The following is a 19,940-nucleotide window of genomic DNA, read 5'->3' on the forward strand; positions in this document are numbered from 1 at the left end:
TTATTGTAAATAGCTGGTCTCCTTCTTAGTACGCACCATGAGATACAGCTGTAAAAACTGGGTTTCCTTGTAGTCTCACAAACCTCCCAGAGTTGTTATTTGGTCATTGCCATTCAACTTAACTCATCAGCTGAGATGAAGATATCATGGGTTAACAAATCCTCCATTTGCGTGCACATTAGTTTTCAATAGATTCATTCTTTTTATAGATATGAGGAATACAGTTCTAAGTCCATCAAACCCAATAGTGCAAGAATTTTAATGATTTTCACAAAGATGCTGTTAACAAGGGATTGAGTTCATAATACAAAGTATAGCTGAATTATTGACCCAAAGAATAATTCTATGATATGCACTAGTAAATGTACAGACTAACTGCAAAGCTGTGGGTTTATGTGCTCTTCTAATGAAAAATTTCAAGTGCTGTTTTATGTAAACAACAAAATATCATAACTTCGCTTATGCATCATTTTGGGGTCTAAGTTTAACATAATTTTTGCTGTTCTGTATTTGTAACTTCATCCCTCTATTTGAAGATGGAGTAGAATTTTCTTCAAGTTTAATAAGCAGTATTCTCCACTTAGTTGCATTGAGTGTGGTGATGGTGTTTTTTTTTTTTTCAATTAACCAGACTTCCAAATTGAGAGGTGAAAAATACCAGCACATTTCCAGGAATTTTCAGGAGGAACCACCTGTAACTGGTGTATTCCATTACATGGAGAAGACTGCATCTATGTGTAACTGAATTAAATGGAAATTATACCTCATCAAGATAAATAAAATTGAAATAGCAGATCATAAGGTGTAAAACAAGATTGTAGACATTTTGGTACTTTCAAGTTCTATATGTATGTAAAATGGAAGTAACTCATCAAGCACAGAATATTTTAGTGATGTCAAAATAACATGTTGTTCCTGATGACTGGTAATGCCAGTGTAGAAAACTTTCATTTGTTAACAGAAAGAGCTAACATTATTCACCTTGATTTATTTAAAACAAATCAACTACATGTGTATTAGCCATCAAGGGATGTGAATTCCTGAGGGTAAAATTATCAGCATTCTTCCATTCTCAGCAATCCCAATGTAATTTGAAAAAGAAAATACAAAATGTATTAACGCAAAATGAAGCTGATCCGACTTGTGTGAAGAAGAGCTGGTAAAGATAAACTGATCAAACTAATAATGTCATTTGTCATGCCAATATACAATGTATTTGTAAAGAATGCTATTTTTGTATAGGACATAGATTGTACAAGTGATGTAATATACATTTAGAAATGTGTGAATACAGACCAGAAACAATTCATTGCAAATAATGCAAATGCAAGAAATTGATAAATAAAAAATAAAAAATAGTGACAAACAAAACTTATTTCACTTCACTTGAGTGCATGACATATGATTCACCTGCACAATAATGGCATTTCTATTCTTCATCTGTAGAAGTTGAATCAAGTGGTGATTTGGGACAAAATCATCAAGCGGACTTCAAATAACGCCAAGCTGAATTTTGACAGAATCCAGCCCAAGTATCCCTTCTTTGATGATGGACATGGTCTTAGGTAAGTAATTTGGTCCTCGGTTTATTCTCAGGGCTTCGCGCTACAGTGCACTGTTGCCCATTCTTAGTTTGTAGCCATTTCTCAACAAAGACTGATCTTCATGCAAAATATTTCAAAGGCCATCTACAGCTTGAAACTGAATGTAATATTTTTATTTTGTACTGTTTACCTAAGTCATTATTGGGTGTGAGTACTGGATGTGATTAGTGTGGCAAAATAAAGTAAATCTTTGGTTTTCTAGGCAAAATCTGGCAAAGCAGTAGGGTCTGAGGTCAAGTTCAAGTCCTTGAATTAAACTTTTTTATCATATTTATACGTTATGCTGTAAAATGGCAAGGGAATTTTCAAGGGAGGTATTAACATCACACGATACTTTGCTGTGACAGTGCTATTCACCATTATAGAGTGCACTCCCATTATAACGAACACAGTTATAACAAAATTCCGATTACAGAGAAATAAAAATTGCGGCCGCAACATTATCGGCTCTATGTATTTTTATTGTTTATTTGTTCAGTTATAACCAAATTTTGATATAACGAAAGAAAACTGCAGGTCCCGAGGACTTCATTATAATGGGAGTCCACTGTATAACTGATGCAATATGCAAATGACTATTATATGTACTGTAATTACAGAATTTACTGCGTTCAGAGCTGTAAAACTGTCACCTGTATTTATTGCATTGTCTGCCTATTTTTCTGCCTCACTGTGCTTCTCTTCTCTCCTTCGCTCCTCTCTACAGAAGCAACCAAAACGTCACACTCACCCTGTCATGGAACATCATCCCCAATGCCGGACTGCTACCGCGGATAGCAGGAGATGGGAATAACATGTTGGCATTTCCAAGCGAATATTCAGCAACGCACAGGATGTAGAACAAATGCCTGACAATGTGCCTGTAGAATTCCTGTTGTGTGTCACACTTTTTAGAATAAGAATATTGCAATCTGTAGTCTCTCTTTTTCTCTTTTTTTCCCCCATTCTTATTTCTCAAAACCATAGTACATACATGTATTTGAGCCTGTTAGATAGGTTAGAAAAAAAGATTAGGTGAAGTTCTGAAAAATTAGATTTTCAGCTTTAAAATGATATGTCACTCGACAAAAGTGAATGATCATAATCCATCAAACTACTGTAAATGCCGTTATATTTGCGTGCAGATAATTTTGCGAATGAGGAGGTCATAGACATTTTCGCAAGGTGTTGTTTTTGCGAATTGATGCTGTTGCTAACATAAATGCACTACACTACCCTAGCGCATGGAGACAGTTTAACAAGTTTTTAGATTCTTAATCCAACTGTGATATGTGAAATTTGCGAAAATTAAACCCTCATGAAAATAACAGCGTATACAGTAGGTGATTTAAACTCAAATATATTCTTATGTGGGATGCTATATGGGCTTTGCAGTTAAGATTCTATTTAGATGCATTGACTCGCCCACTTCTGTGATTCATGTGGCTTCTTGTGGAATTTATTGTGCAGGGATCACACATGCAGTGATAACACTTGTACTGAAAGTGGGAATTTACCCAGCAAAGAAATTTTAAGTAGATTTGGGCAATGTTTAGCGTTAGATACAGGTTTAATCGTTGATGTCCACTTTTGTTGCATTATTACAAATCCAACACTAATAATTATAGCTAGTTTTTACATAGCGCATTTCACACTTCTAAAGTTTCTCAATGCACTTTAGAGACTACTATTTACCCCGGTCACTGGATACATTGATTCCAACCAGCACTGACAGTGCTCACTCTCAATTCCCTGGGGACCATTCCAGCCATGCTGATAAACCAATATAGACTTTCTCATCCTGCCGGGTACACGTTTATACTCCTGGGTGGAGAGCAGCAATGTGGATAAAGTGCCTTGCTGAAGGGCAAGCGTGTCGGGCTTTGCATGGGCTCGAACCCATGAACCCATACCATGCTCATGTCATTCAGAGACAAGCGCTCTTATCCACTCAGCCACGATACCTCCTAACTGGATATGTTCGGGACATGTATCTCATTTCAGGGGTAATAATTACATACTGTATACAATCTCGTTATAAACTGGTAAATACCATATGTCCCAAAAAATTACAACGCTACGCTCTGCAGAGATAACTTTAAAAATAGTAAATCAATCCAAGTACAATTTCAGAGTATGAAACTAAAACTTATTCCCCACATCTTACAGAAAACCCCATCCGATTTGCTTCAGTGGTTAAAGAGAAATTAGGATTTTTGTAGAGCATGTCGGGAATCCCTTCCCTCCAAGTTCTGTCCATTGTTTTCACACATTATGCAGTTCCAAGAGCATTCAAGTGCTATTCGACAACTTGGAAGAAACAGACCCTTTACAACAATCCACATTTCTCTTTGACCACTTAACCAAATTGAATGGGGTTTTCTGCAAGATATAGCTAAGATGTTATATTTTAAGCTCCTGAAATAGCATTCAGACAGATTAATCATATTGAAAGTTTTCAATGCGAAAATCAGATTGTAATTTTTTTTTTTTTTTTTTTTGGGGGGGGGACATACGGTACAGTCTGTCTTTCTGATGAAGAGAGATAAAAGAAATCAAGAGATGTACATTAGTTAGTGGTGTAGATGGGCATAGATAAAAATTCTATATTTTTTTTCTCCCTCACTCATGTTACACTAGAAACGTCATCAAAGGTAATAGACCTTGTGTATTGATGTTATCACATTTTACCATGCAATATCATCATTTTTGAGAGACGACCTTGTTTGTACACTCTTTCTAGATGTCTTCTATTGTGATCTCTCTGTTTGGTGTATGTTCTTTTTTCGAGTTCACTTTTTGATGTACACTGCAAATACTATGGAATTAAATTGCAAATTTTGCAGATTTGCTATGGTAGATGTTCTCTGGGTTGCACTTGTAGATGATTTGAACTTTTTGGTAATCTTACGAATTGTTATGGACGTGTGTATGCTGGTATCAATCAGATTCCAGTGAACTTAACATTTATGTGTGTATGTGTGTTTTAGCATAGTGCAACAGGCAAGTACTGTACATGTTCAAACTTCTTGGAAGTAGCGCTAATACTTGTATGTTTAATAGGAATATTCTCAAATTTGGTACCTTGAGAATTGGAAGGCAGAAGAGAGAATGGAGTGGTGGATATGATAGGTACCAATATAAGTCCTTACAGTGTATGATAGGTACCAATATAAGTCCTTACAGGGTATGATGGGATATAAGTCCTTAAAGGGGGTAATGGGTCTCGTTACTGACAGACTGTTAGGCATTCGGAGTGAGCCTCTCTTTTCAGTTAAATTGTATTTGATCAAACCAAACGTTTACAAACACACTTTGCATTATGTGGTCGTAACCATTTAATTCATTCAAGTCTATAATATCTGTTTACATATGCATTATTGATATTATCATCATAATTATGGCTACTACCATTATTGTTGTTATAATGCGTATCCCCCATCTAGTGAAGTGTGCAGTGGCAGCCGCCACACTACACATACAATGTACCTGCTGTGTACTGCACAGTTGGTGCAACGTGTGCAGGCAGGGTTATTTTGGAGGGCTCCCTCTGAAGGTTGGAAAGCGCAAATTTGCCGGCATTGTAGATATGAAGCCTGTGGAGGACGCATCATACCCTCTCTCAATAAATACGTTGCGGATCAGTTATTTTTACCGTAAGAGGTCACAACCTGTTCGAAACCAGATAAAAGAGAGGCAAATACCTACTGTGTAACACCGAAAGACATAAAACAAGAGGTCGTACATGTACTGAATATCCGAAAGCGTGACCACACCTAAATTGGTTTCAAAACTGGCGGATGGTCGTGGCGTTTGTTTGACAGATCAGAGTAGCAAGTCCATTACTCTTCTTACTCCCGGTTTTGTTTTGTTTTGTTTTGTTTAAGTCTTTTGGCACGATATTGTGTCTATTTACTGGGAGGAAAAAAAAAACCAGGATGGTGTGACTTCTCTCTGACCAGGTTTCCCTAATATGGTATTTGACACAAAAGCCTGTCTTTGCAATAAATGATAACCATGTCACTTGCCGTTGGACATTAAACACTTCTCAACGTTGTACATGTACATTTATTGTGTTATTTTGATTGTATGTAAATCAATGCGTCAGAATAGAGTACATGTACATCTGTTTGTATTTCGTCGCACCATCAGAAAAAAAGAAAATAAATGTATTCTGTTTTTGTTTACATGCGTCAGACGTAACATTTTCGATAATCATTCATGTGGAAACGGCGCCAGATAGAAGCAAATTAGCATTACCTTTCATATACATGTACAACGTTGTACATTTCTATTTAGTTACATGACTGTGAAAATTAATCTGGGTTCAGAAAGCACCTACATTTCCCGTCACAATTTTTATGTTCTGTGTACTAATATGTTTGCCACTACGATGAGATGAGAGCATGTAAATGCATTCTTGGGATTTTTACTCGTGAATGTTGATAAAAATGTACTTTTTTCGCGTTATACGCGTAACAGTAACGCCATTCACTGGATACCCGCTCATTTGACTGTACTTTTCATTCTCCATTCACTCCGTAAACACGTGTACAAGAATCCACTCTAACTTTATGACGAATACACATTAATTTTTTGCTTTTGTCTGTTGACTGTATAAATGATTATGACTGGATATGTTGATTGTGTCTCTTGGTGAGGGTACTTCTTGGTGAGGGTACAAAGAAGTAAAGTAACGTTCTGACACATTTGTTTTGACTCCCGCAGTTACTCACAGTAGCTACATAACATGTATGAAGAATTGTAAAGTAACCTTCAAGAGTACATGTTTTGTGTTAACCCGTTTCATACTAAATTCTGAAATCCCCACTGACCTAATATACAGGCCACTAGGTTTCCGTATGGAACGGGTTAAATGCTCCCATTTTGTGTGATCATTAAATTTCCGCTAAAAGGGGAATTCCGGACCAGTTGAAAGTAAGTAAAGAAAGAGCAAAATTTGTAAAGCGCAACAGTGAAAGTCAAAATTGGATGAAAAGTAAGGAAGTTACGAAATTTTAAAGAATCGCCAAGTTTTTTCCAAGCAGTTCCTGAACAGTTGACATCAATATGCATTTGAATGAACTGGTGACTTCATCATCTCGCAATTTTTTAATGAGTATCATGCTGTATGTAGAAACATGACGGAATCCAAATCTGATAGGAAGGTAAACACGTATAACAAAATGTTTATCCTTTCTGAATAACTTCAAACTAATGACCAATCGAATAAAGAATTTTAGGCTTGAACATAATTGCATCTGAACATAACGACTGGAAATGTCACGATTTTATGTACAATTTATATGGCAAGCTGTGAGGGGATGACATCAACGCACTACTGGCATACATTGTATTATATCATTGACTAGTCACGTACAATGTATACTGTTTTGTAAAAACTAGCCAAACTTCAAAATTTCATAACTTCTTAGTTTTTACCCAATTCGATCACCTATTTCACTGTTGTGCTTGTAAAATCGTACTCTTTCTTTCCCGACTAACTTTTAACTGGTTTGATATTCTCTTAAAATGAATAGAGTGAAATTAAGCACACAGCATGCTACCTGTTTTACATACTCAGACCTACGGTAAGAAAGTTATGAAATTTTGTGTCTGTCTTGTTCTGTATAGGCAAAAGTGATATTAGTGGCAATAATATATCTTACCAATTACACGTTTCGATGTCATGGCATTACAAATTACCCATTGAATTACACACAAGTCTTAACTGATTTACATAATATACATCATAATACACATATATTTATATTACATACCAATGAAAATACACATCTTTCACATGGATATGATTTATACGGCATGTGTGCGTGCGTTTGTGTGTGTGTGTGGTTGGGATTGATACTGCCGTCTTGCGAAGTACATTGATGACAATTTGATGGTCTCTATAGCTTTCAGTGAAACTTTTGATACCGTAGTACAATGTAGTTTTGTTTGCGTTGTATTTCAATTCAAGGACATTGCATTTTTTCCTTTGTATTTCATGGCGACTTGGAGACGACCTAGTCAAAATATATGAGGTCAAAAGTCAGGCAAAGAATATCTCCATTTGTTATCGTACGTCCTTATAGGATAGCAGTATACATTAGGTTTGTTTTCGTAGCATACATGTATAATAGGACGCACGCTGTGCAGATGCCATGTACCATCTTCAGATGAAAATCCGAGAAAATCAAGAAGTCTGAAAATATATCTTTTCTCTGCGATGTAGACTTGTTGGCAAAAGACGGACGAGGACATGAATAGCACGGATAAAATCGATGTGAATATGCACGTAAAATTGATTTGCTTTACTTTATGACAGTTACTTAGCGCGTTTCGTTGCGTATAATCAATCGGATAATAAAACTGAAAAAAAAAATGTGTTTCTTGGAATTTTGGAGATCGCAGGCCTTTAAAGAATGAAAACTGCAACACTATTGTTCAGACGTGACACGTGCTTTAAAGAGAGGAAGGATCTTCAGGTCAAAGGTCAAGTTGATGACCCCCGAGGATGAAACGGAAAACGTGAGGGAGGAGAAATGGGCGGCCAGCTCATCACGACTGTGTTAATGGGATTGATCACCGCAAAAGCTTCCCACCTCCCTGATCACTGTGATGGGCTTTGCAGCCCATTTTTCGTGGATGTGTCTGTGCATGTAAGAGAACTACGTTAGCGCGTACCAAGGAAATCTCATATCATTTTTTTTTCAGGGAACCAAGCCATGAAGTGGCCCTTTAAACTTCGCACCAGTTCCTTTAATGCGCAATGTCAGTTCGAATTGCACTGTACATTAAAACACTGGTTAAGGTGAAGAGAAGTCGGAAAGACATCAGTTCCTTTCACAAGGCATTCCCCCATCCAGAATTCAAAAGGTCCTTTCAATCGTCCTTTCCCCATGCAAGAAACAACAATAACAACAACAACAAACAGTCAGTAAATGACGTTGATAGTTGCACACTGCTGGTAACTTTTATGAGTCCATTTCCCATCCATTGAAGACCAATGCACCACTTCATGGAGTTAGTTTGACACTGTTTACTAGGCTTATGCATCGTAGTGGTATTGTGTGTTTGCTCAACGCATGATATTCTTTAATATATTGAGAGACCTTGATGAAGGTATGGATACTAATAGAAAAGAACGGATGGGATTATATTATAATTACTGTTATCGCCGCTATCGAGTTGCCAACGTCATTACTACTGTTATTTGCCTTCATCTTGGGATTAGTGTAAATAATTCACAAAATTTGCTGAAAAAAACTCCATAAATTTTGCGTACACGCAGTACGTGACTGTCGCCTACGTGGCGAATTCAAATATTCATTTTGTTTCTCTTCTCCGATCGTAATGTGAAAATTTACTGAATTTTCTCGAAAAATCAACAGGATGAACAGAATATGAAAAGTTCATTGAAAATGACCCGGAGTAAGAAAGTTATGGAATTTAAAATTTCGCAAGTTTTCTCAGAACAGCAATATTGGTGACGTCACCAGTCTCTTATTCGCTTGCATAAACTGTTCAAGACAATATCATCTTATCATTTTCTTTCCTTTTGGATAAAACATATATTCTCTTCAGTAGGTCCTACGCTTGACCTCAGTATTCACTAAAAGTGTGCATACAGGATTTCCAATTGGGTACTTCACATTTAGAAATTTCGGGCATCTTGATTCCTTTCACTTCGTGTATAATGCTGTTGTACATTCGCTATATTTTGTAATGTCATCATCTCTTTCAACTTTTTCAGTATATCCATGTTGCTCTGTGTCTGGCGAGTCAAGGAGTTGTCTGATAACTCCTTAGTCTGGCTGTCCATGTTTCCATGCACTGCGTTCAAATGTTTTTCAGTGCTTGCTCTTTAATGTTTAGATATGCATTTAATATCAGATTATAGTACTTTTTAAGTTATTCAAGCTTTCTTGTTCTTGATTTTGTTATATTCTTTGACCATGTTATCTGCCTCTTCCTTGCCTTATGTATTCTTCTCTTCTTCTGTTCTTTTTGTGCTATATTTCATATTCTATTCTCTTTCCACCTCATTTTCCTCCTCCTCCTCCTCCTCCTCCTCCTCCTCATCCTCTTCCTCTACTTGATTTTTCTTTTTTTTTTCAACACGCAATCTTTGTACATCCCTCCGATCAAAATCTGTAGCCTGCATTATTATATTTATAGGTCTTCGTTATCACCTGGTTCTTGAGACATCGGTTTCCATCCATCGTCAAAATAAACACATTTTGAATCCTGTTTTGGCATATCATAAAAAGATAAATCAAAAAGAGGGGGGAAAGAGAGGTATGTTTTTATGAAGACAAGCAAGGGGACGGGTCGACCCGCGAGAAATCTCCGTTAACCTTGACTTGCAGTAGCGCTTCATTTCTCAGTGATATATCGAACCATCCATGATCGGGCGTGCGTAGGCGGTGATAATTTTACCATTGTTTGTTTTTAAATATGACAGCTTGGAGGGATTGAATTAAGACCGACAAGTGTCAGAGTGTATTTCCCAGTTTTCTCTCAACACAGGACTTTTTTTTTTGTTTTATATACTTCGCTTTTGAATACAAAAATCACCCAATCTTTGCACAGTTAAGTTACTGCATGACCTGCAGGCTCGACCTAACACTATATTTCGCTAGGAAGCTTTTGACCCGAAAGTAATAACGGCTTAAAGGCATTATTTACTATTTGCAGATGAAACAAAAACCCAGCTTTAGTGCTTCAAAATAGTTCTAAAATGTACGTTAGGGATAGAAACGACCAATGTAAAAAAAAATGTAATCAGTATTATCAATGTTAGATATTGTTAGACATACAAAATGTGAACAATAGTTATAATAAAATTGTTTCTGCAATAAAGCGTCGTTATAGCTTATTGACTAAAAAATAGTGATATCTCCTTATATCTTGGGCTTTATTGCAAAATTTGTATAATAGTGGGATGTTTTGTGATGACCTACACATACGCATTAAATATGATAACTCGAACATTTTTTTAAAGTACTGCTCCAATATACCTTTAAACCAAATCCATGGTTTGATATTGGTCCATGGACTAAAACAACACGAAATAGGCGTGTCAGCGTACATTAATAACTGAAGGACACCTGTTGTATTTATCAAATTGGCAACCTTGAATTTCACTACATAAATTTATATTAAAGAAAAGTTAGAAGTACTGAGACTCATCAAATTTACACAAAAATCGGGAAAACAATAATTGGACAATGGAAAAATCAGTCATAAATCATTGATCAACAACATTTTGACATCCTGCATGATTGATAAAAGAAATGGATGATCATGTGGACAACAAAGGGCTTCAATGAGCAAAAAGTTGTTAATATACCATGTCCTTTGAGGAGGTTTGCGCTCTCCGAGTGCATCTAGTTTTGTATAATTATGAATATGTCATGAACAGCGCCCTCCCTCCCCCTCTCTGTCTATCTTTCTGTCTCTCTTAAAGGGATAGTACAGTATTGGTGGAGATGAGAATTGGGCTTTTAACTTTTTGGGAGATACCAAGAAAACACTTATGATATAGTACAGAGCATACCATTTTGAGAGGAATTCAAAGTTTGATGAAAATCGGGTTTGGAATGACTGAAACATCCAAAAACAAAGTAAAACAAAGCGATCATAATAAAGTGTGGGTCCAACACTTTATTAGAATCGCTCTTTTTTTTGATATCTCAGCCATTTCAAACCAATTTTTATCAAATAAACGTTGAATTCCTCATAGAATTATATGCTCTTTCACATTTCATAAGAGGTTTCTCATTATCTCACCAAAAAATGTTAGAAACCTGAAATTAGGTCTCAACCAAAACTGTACAATCCCTTTAAATCTGTTTGTCAATCATTATTCTATCTATCCATCCAAATAAGTTGAAAATAAAATGTCAAACTCTGTCTTTCTCTGGGACTTTTTTTCTTCGCTCAATTAAATGGCAGCACTTACAGCAGCAACAACAACAACAGCAAACAAATCTCTTCGCGGATCTGCCGAGATGTGAGTTTCATTGTACTATTTGTAGTACTAATTCGCCAAATGACATCTATTCTACAACTTGTGAAGTGGGCAAAACTCTTTGTGATAGAGGTTCATGTATTGGGGTCAGTGAAGAATACTGCGTCTATCGGAAGTGCAGTGTATTAAAGGAATAGTATAGCTTTGGTTGAGACCTAACTTCAGGTTTCTGACATCTTTTTGAAGAGATAATGAAAAACCTCTTATGAAATATGAAAGAGCATGTCATTATAAGAGGGATTCAACGTTTATTTGAAGAAAACTGGTTTTGAAATGGCTGAGATATCCAAACAGAGCAATCCTAATAAAAGGTGGGACCCACCTTTTATTAAGATCGCTTTGTTTTACTCTGTTTTTGGATGTCTCCGCCATTCCAAAACCGATTTTCATCCTCTTAGAATGGTATGCTATGTATTATTTCATAAGTGGTCTTTTGGTATCTCGCAAAAAGTTAAAAGCTCAATCCTCATCTCCACCAATACCATACAATGTCTTTAACATGATATGCTTCTTTATTCTAACTTCGTCCCCAACTTGTCTACCACCCTGACTCTCACGACGCCTTCTCCGTGAACCTTGGCGCGTCTAGTCTGGTCTCCTGACCTTCTCGTGTGTAGCTGTCTAAATTTTCATTTTATAACACAGGTTACACCAAACTCCTCGGTTACACCAAGTTCCACGACTCCCCCTGGCAGGTGGGAGAGGTAAGTCCCACATCCCCGCTTGAGGAGAAGTGCAAGAAAGTCGAACACTCCCAAAATAGCGATTCAAGAAAGATTCAGAAAAAAAAGAAAACAGGTTGGGAAGGTAGACTAACTTTATAAGATAATACATAATCAAAAAAGATATCCGAAAAGCTCTCACATCCTTGTACACTTGTTACGAGTGAAGCTTGCGTTATCTGCACGATGATTGGTGGGCCGACTAGACGGACCGAACATCGACTTCAACAGGCACCTGTCGAAAGTTGCATTGCGCGTGCGCAGCACAACTTCTGCGGCAAACTTTCTGGTACAGTGGTAGAGTCTTCCATCCAGTGCAAAACCAGATCCCTGCCTCCACCTCCTCTTCAGTTACCATTCTCGCGGAGTTTGCCGGTGTCCTAAGCCACCATCATCAAAGCTGCGACACATCTATCCAGCTAGTTGGGTGAGGCATTATTGGATATTTAGCGACACGAAATCGCAAAGTTTCCGCAGCCTTCGACCAAAATTCTGGGAGGAAACCGCAATAACTGTTCTCAGTTATTACCAGTAATAACCTGATTGTCCAGTTAGTTACATCAGACGGGTGAGTAAGATGCATTTTTCAGAACTGTTAACTAGCTAATTGTTGCTTGGACAGACGTAATAATTGTTATGTATAGCAGATTTAAAAGGCATTTTCTTTGATCAATTCCCGTAATCAGCAATGTTCGTTCGATCCTCTTAAAGGCAAAGTAGAGCGAATTCTTCGCACCAAATGAAGAAGATGAAGAAAAAGAGATGCCGTCATCGTATATCTGTCTGAAGAGCATGTGCTAGCATTTCCTGGTATGACATTAAACCTGGCAAACTCATTGGTATCATGCAAAGAAGTATAATTTCCCTTTATTCGAAGAAAAAACAAACAAGCATGTAAATGTTTCCAAACAAATCCACGCGAGAATTCTCTCTGTTTGGCATAGCGTAAAGTTTATGCAACTTCGATGAAACATACCACCTCAGCTCAGAATTCGGTCGATGCAACTACACTGAATGTGTGTATGGGTATGCTTGTTATCTTAACTGCATGTAACCTTACATTGGCATTGGTGATTAGATACTTATCAACTGTAGTCGTGGATAACTTTTCTTTTAAACAAACCTCGCTCCTGTACTGACCCGTTATTGTGAAATAATCGTGGCTATGATAGAGTTGTCTCGATTCGCCAAAAACATAGAAAACTTTCAACCGCCATACGCGTGATAATGGTGTTCCCTGTGTATTCCCATGTGCTGGAATAGACAAGAATATATCACTTTAAGAAATTACAAGTTCATGAATTTGCTCAAGTCTTAATTCAGCGCTTTAGAGCAATAATTCATTTCTAAGGTTGGAGTAATACGTAATTTCCATGTCGAAGAAACGGTTGACATATATAGGTAATCTGTTCCTCTAAGTAAATAACACGTGTTATCATGACAGCCGATTAAGGCAAGGGGGCCATCAAACCGAGTGATATACCATAATATGAAACGTTTAAAATACAACTATAAGATGGTCGTGCTTCTAACAATAAACTTGGGAGTAAAAGAAAGATCTCCTGTGGCAACAACAAAGTATACAATGTAGAACATAGTAAGATTATTTTGTCAAGTCACATTAGATATCAATCATCATGCATATTTCCTTGCTATTTATTGCGCATTCAGTAGTTGCGAAGTTAACCTCCAATAAAATGTTCATAATAGGGAACATATCAGGTCAGGGATGCGCCTCCATGTTTCATGTTTGGCGCGAAGAAGCACACAGGAGGGAAGCGAACGTCGTCGGCAAGTTTATTAAAATTGCTTGGTCAGATATTTTCTTCGTGGTTGCGTCATTACGTCATGATTCTCGGAACAGGGTCATTCAAATGCCACGTTTTCAGAAAGTGGCCAAAACTTGTCGTAGCTAGGATGAGAGGAAAAGGGCTCAGCAGACAGGGTTTGAGAAGTCTTGTCTGGCGATTTTTTTTTAAATAGATAAATTGCAAAATAATCACAGAGGAAGATTGTGTGCTGACACTTCATGTGGTTCACACTGACCACGATATTTTCCAAATGGATAGGCATACAATCCATGAGTTTGATTTCTTTGTGTCATCAAAATACATCTCAATTTCCATGAGAATGCAGACCAGTTTTTGGAAGGGTATAAGCAAGGAGATACTACAGGTCTATACGTATAGTCACTCCTTGATCGAAGCAAGGACCCAAGAGTAACAAACATCACGGAACTAACTCTTTGATAGAAGAGAGCGCATACGTTTTATTGGCAGATTTGTTTGAAAAATATCTCAGCATTTTAGAGAAGAGGAAGAAATGTGAAGAATCTGGCGAAGGAGGTGAAGAAGAAAGAAAGTAAGCATCACTAAGGGAGAAAAAGAAAGACGGAGGGGGGGGGGGAGAGAAATGGAAGTGTAGAGAACTTTCTCACACAGTTTTTTTCTGGTATTATTGAGTCAGATGGGCGAAGGAGAAAACTGATCCGCATAACCGGTTTCGATGATCACGGAAGGACGGGTCGTGGAATTCACGATCTCGTTCTGTCTGGTGGTAGAGCTGAAGAGAGGAAGTGTGTAAAGATATCCACAGGGTTGCGGGTTATGCCGTCTGGTCATTTGGGTGACGTCAACGCCATGGCTAAGATTAAGAGAAAACAATCTTTGTACATCGGAAATCTCGCTTTATCAATTCATTTTACCCTGAACTCTTGAAGTGTCAAGTCGTAGTTGTGTTGATTCCCAAACACTTCACTCCGTCAGCAGAAAGACGATCAGAAGAGGGGATGATTATCATGTCCTCGGATTTTTCTCATTCTCTTGTACTCGATTCCTTGCTATAATCCTATTTTGAACTGTAGAAGACGAAATGATAGCCCTGGCTTCAAAGGACATTTTTGTATCAGATAAAAGCTGTCTGAAAAGAAAGAGCAAAGTGTTACAAGTAAAAAAAAAATGCATTGAAAAAATTGATCGCAATCGGATAAAAGTGAGGAAAGTTTTTAAATTGTGAAGTTCTCCAATTTTCCCAAAGCAGCTCTGAAACAATCACTGTGAATAAGCAAACAAGTGAACTGATGATGCAGTCGCCTCGCAACTTGCGTATAATTTATACATAAAATCATGTAGGCCCAATCTTTATTTTCTTTTTCGGTCTCAATCCTGATACAACCCTATCTGACTGATGATTATTTTGAAGTTATTCAATTTAGGAATCACATTTTTACAAGTAGAGCCTATACAGCAGAAGTTTTGAATTTTGGTCATTTTTGTTTCGTACACAATAAATGGAAAATTGTTTGTCAAAATATATTTGCGAAGCTGGAAAACAATAAAGAATACCAGGAAGGAAAATGAATAGGCCCTAGATAGTAATACCTGCAAGAATTTAGATCCTTCATAGAGCTTTTACTTTGTCATCATTATTATGTTGCTTTGGCCCATCGTATGATGACAATTTTTTTTTTCATTCTTAAAATGTAGAATATATGATATCTAACACGTTCTTCATGGAAAGGTTTCTTTCTTTCATAATTTGCAATTAGAAATCCTTGAAGGTTACGTAAAAAACGTTTTGCAGAAAATAAGATTAAATATCTCTCTTCTTCTATGATACTACACTTCCCTGGGTTCCCTCGTGTGTCTTTAAGATCCGGAATCTCGTACGCAATCTTTTTGTTTTCTATATCAGCTAGGCAGGACAAAACTGTTGTTCGACATATCATGATGACGTGAGAAATAAGAGCGTGTGTACAATTTTGGAGGAGGAAGAAAAGGATGAGGAAGAAGAAAAAAAAAAGGAGGAGAAGGAGAAAGAGGAGGGGTAACCTAGGTGGGAAAAGAGCATTGGATTGACGAAAGTGAAAACATCCTGACGACGGGTCCGACAACATGTCAGGTATCGTTCCTTTTGACTCTTACACATCTCTAGCCAAACATGTAATTGTAGGTCCATGATCTAATCATGTAGGGAGATCTAATCGTTCTCTGTTCTGCTCGAAATCCTTCATGTCCTTCTAAACGCCTTCAGCAGGAGTCGCTCTTGATCATCATCCAGCAAGAATACATTTATGACCTCCATAAGGCTGTCTGTGGCTATGTAACGGGTGAAAGCACGGATGTCGTATCAATCATGGTGCCGGAGAAGAATGGGGGTTACGACCTCGTTTGTAGCATTCGGCAGGTGGTGGTCTAGGGAGATGGATGGTACACATGCAGGGTTTACATGTCAGGGAGGTGTAAACGCTGTCTCTATAATTATCACCTTGCTTGGGGTGACCTGGGCTACACGAATGTTCATACCATGTATGATGTAACGACATGTGTTCTATGTTAAGTTCCATGTTTATATCGTGGAGCTAGTAGTGCAGTTCTTTGTTTATACACTACCACAGTGGTAAGCTCATCATACTTTTGACGGAATTCCAGGACCTGTCCCCGTTCGATTTTCTTCTCTTTTTTCGTTTAGAAAGGTCCCCGTTCGATTTTCTTCTCTTTTTTCTTTTAGAAAGTCCTCTAAAGACTAAAGGCTGAATACAGTACAGTATGTCATGAGTCTTTATTGCAGGTTGTGTTCATGATCTATAGACTTTGATTGATATTTTGTTTTCTAAAATGAACATCTTTCCACCCCCTCCCACTGATGCATTCCATCATATGATGATTTAAATTGTAGGCCCTAAACAGAGTACCATGGTGTGATGTCATAGCCATTCATCGCCATGGAAACTGGGTCTATATGACCTCACCTGGACCGAATAATGCGTTAACACTATTACTGCTAACCATGCTCGCACCTGGTTCCAAGCTTTAACAGAAGACTGTGACATCTCACTTTTTATAGCACTATAATAACCATGGAGCTGGTAGCCCTATGCTTTAAGCTATTAGAAATCAGTGACAATGTGACATTGTTATAATGATATTAGTAAAAAAAAAAAGATGGATAAGAGAGTAATCTATATTTTATTTTAGGTTGAAAAATGATGCGTCTTCTGTAATTGCGTCTGATAGCGATAAGCGTTGTCATAAAGTGGGTATGTAGGGGCGTGGTTCCATGTGACAGACGCTCCAACACAGGCGCTTCCTCACCACACCTCATTGATAGCATTACCAGCTTTCACCACGAGACAATTTTCTTCAAGGGGAAAGTCATGTTCGCCTTCACAACAAGAGTATAGGCCTACCCGAAAGCAGAAAATTATAACAGGACAGGGTTGGTCACAATATGACAAGTAAGCAAGAAATTAATCTTTCTCAAAGATGCTGAATGGATCTTTAGTGATGATGTAGTCGCATCTCAACTCTCCAAACGGTTTTTGGACTATCAGGTCTTCTAGATACTCTGTTTTTCTACCAATACTACAGTAACTAGGCCTATAACAAGAAAACATAAAGCAAAACAAGTGGTCCTAATTTCAGAGGTGGGTCCCACTCTTTATTAGGACCTCCTTGTTTTTGGATATCTCAGCCATTTGAAAACCGATTTTCATCAAATAAACTTTGAATTGCTCGAAGAATTATATGCTCTTTAATATGTCATAATAAAGAGGTTTCTAATTATCTCACAAAGAGTTAAAAGCTGAAACCCCACTTCAACCAAAGCTATGTACTATCCCTTTTGACGACCGGCGGAAGCGAGGATGTTCCATTTAAAGGGATAGTAGTATTGGTGGAGATGAGGATTGGGCTTTTAACTTTTTGCGAAATACTTAGTGCCCAGCAACGACTTTTGAAAATAATGCAGAACATGAAATTGTAAGACGAATTTAAAGTTTTTTATAAACGAATATCGGTTGTGGAATTTCTGAGACCTCCAAAAACAGAGTAAAACAAAGCGATGGTAATAAAAGGTGGGTCCCACCTTTGATAAGAATTGTCGTGTTTTGGATATCTCAGCCATTTCAAAACCAATTTCATCAAATAAACGTTAAATCCCTATTGGAATTACATGCTCTTTTATATTTCGTAACAGGTTTCTCATTATCTCACCAAAAAATGTTAGAAACCTGAAGTTCAATCTCAACGAAACTATGCGATCCCTTCAAGGTTCTTTTGGTCCCAGATTGCCCAAGTTCTTGATATATTATAAGTAGGGCCTACCAGACTTACTGCGGAGGGATCTTTCCACCTCCCTAGCTGCTGAAACAACTTGCACCTACGTACGTACCCTGCTGTAACCCTTCTTCCCTCGACTGGAGTTGAGGGACAATCCTTCGGGCCATTTTCCTTCCGTGGTGCTACACAAACCAGAGAGGTGGAAATATTTCCACCTCCCTGCACAAACCATGGAGCTACATGTTGTAGCTCCATGTAGCTCCATACACAAACTGTCTGTCTCGATCAAACAGATGGTACCGCCACTGTGCCCTCTTGGCCTTCGAAGTGGGTTCTAATGACATGGGCTGGTTTAGAACTAACCCCCACATCTCGACTGGCGAGAAACACACCTGTTACCACCATTGCACAACGCCCATTCATGGACAGTATTTTAAAGAGCTTGTCCATCCAAATCAAGATCAGGGAATGCAATGCTGGTGAGCATGATTGGATCATGAAGGTATTTGTACCTCCATGATATGATCCAGGCACTGAGCTACTAATTTATGGGTTTAACGATGTTTAAAATCTTGGCGAAACACATGTAGCAAATGAAGTCCTGTTAGGAAGCTGCAAATGAACGAAATACCCCAGGAGAGGTTTATCGGAACGACATGCTTCTCGAATTTCTTGAATTTATGCAAATATTGCCTCTAAATAATATATTTGTGTCGTACTAATCAATAACTAGCGAGTACCAGGTAGGCCTAATTCTTTAACAGGTAAAACTCATCGTCATTCAAAAAGAAAGAAAGAAAGGAATTTAAAATGACCTCTACGTCATTATGTTTATTAGCTCTCCATCCGATGGGCAAATATGTTGGCTTTGAGAACTAAAGTGAGTGCTGATCTCAGAAAACACTCCCCTGGGAAGATCGAGATGAGAGAAAAAAAAAGAAGAGGAAAGATATGCGTAAAAGAAATAATAAAGTTCATTGTTGTTGCCCCTCGAGAAGGTTATGTCATGGTTTAGCCATGGTAGCTCCTAGTTATGCGAAGTTTTTGCCTATTTTATGAGAGTGATATTGGGCAATTTTATCAAATGAAAAAAAAGAAACAACATATTTTCAGGTCTAAAAGAATGTGTCCACCTGCTACCACAATTTGTTATCCCTTTGGGAGATAGGTTATGGGAGGACCATTTATTGCTATGCGAAATTTTGCTGCCATCTGTGTGCACAGTGAAGGTGTACACGGACAAACAACACGTGGTATTGGAAAACTGTGGTGTAAGGCTAGGACCTTCAAACGGAGGTCTTGGGTTCGAATCGGTTCTGTGTTCCTCCCGGTAAAATGGCTGCCTGGTATTGCTTGGTGATGATAGTATTATTCTTAGTGCGAAGAGCAGCATGAACATAATGGTTACCAGTTCCTTTTTCCAAAGGTTTGTTTTTCCGAAGGTTCGCTATTCTGAAGGTTCCCTATTCCGAAGGTTCCTTATTCCGAAGGTTCCTTATTCAGGAGATTCGTTTTTCCGAATGTTCGTAATTCTGGAGGTGCG

The 19,940-nt window shown here is 37.8% G+C and overlaps 2 protein-coding genes across 2 annotated transcripts in view; both read left to right on the plus strand.

The window, feature by feature from the left end:
* The window catches only part of LOC139731461 (signal peptidase complex subunit 3-like), a 4,716-nt gene extending 2,236 nt beyond the window's left edge, over nucleotides 1-2,480 (plus strand). Inside the window, exons 3-4 of the mRNA XM_071642346.1 lie at nucleotides 1,447-1,565; nucleotides 2,311-2,480. Coding sequence (XP_071498447.1) covers nucleotides 1,447-1,565; nucleotides 2,311-2,443 — 252 coding nt within the window. The 3' untranslated portion in view covers nucleotides 2,444-2,480. The remainder of the gene's footprint in view (nucleotides 1-1,446; nucleotides 1,566-2,310) is intronic.
* A 10,200-nt stretch (nucleotides 2,481-12,680) lies between these two features.
* Nucleotides 12,681-19,940, plus strand: part of LOC139731463 (uncharacterized) — a 39,518-nt gene continuing 32,258 nt past the window's right edge. Inside the window, exon 1 of the mRNA XM_071642347.1 lies at nucleotides 12,681-12,906. The gene's annotated coding sequence lies outside the window, so the exon portion shown is untranslated. The remainder of the gene's footprint in view (nucleotides 12,907-19,940) is intronic.

The sequence above is a fragment of the Diadema antillarum genome, unplaced genomic scaffold, assembly GCF_040938485.1.
Source record: "Diadema antillarum isolate AM-2024a unplaced genomic scaffold, OU_Dant_1.0 seq00000375_RagTag, whole genome shotgun sequence".
NCBI classification, from domain to species: domain Eukaryota; kingdom Metazoa; phylum Echinodermata; class Echinoidea; order Diadematoida; family Diadematidae; genus Diadema; species Diadema antillarum.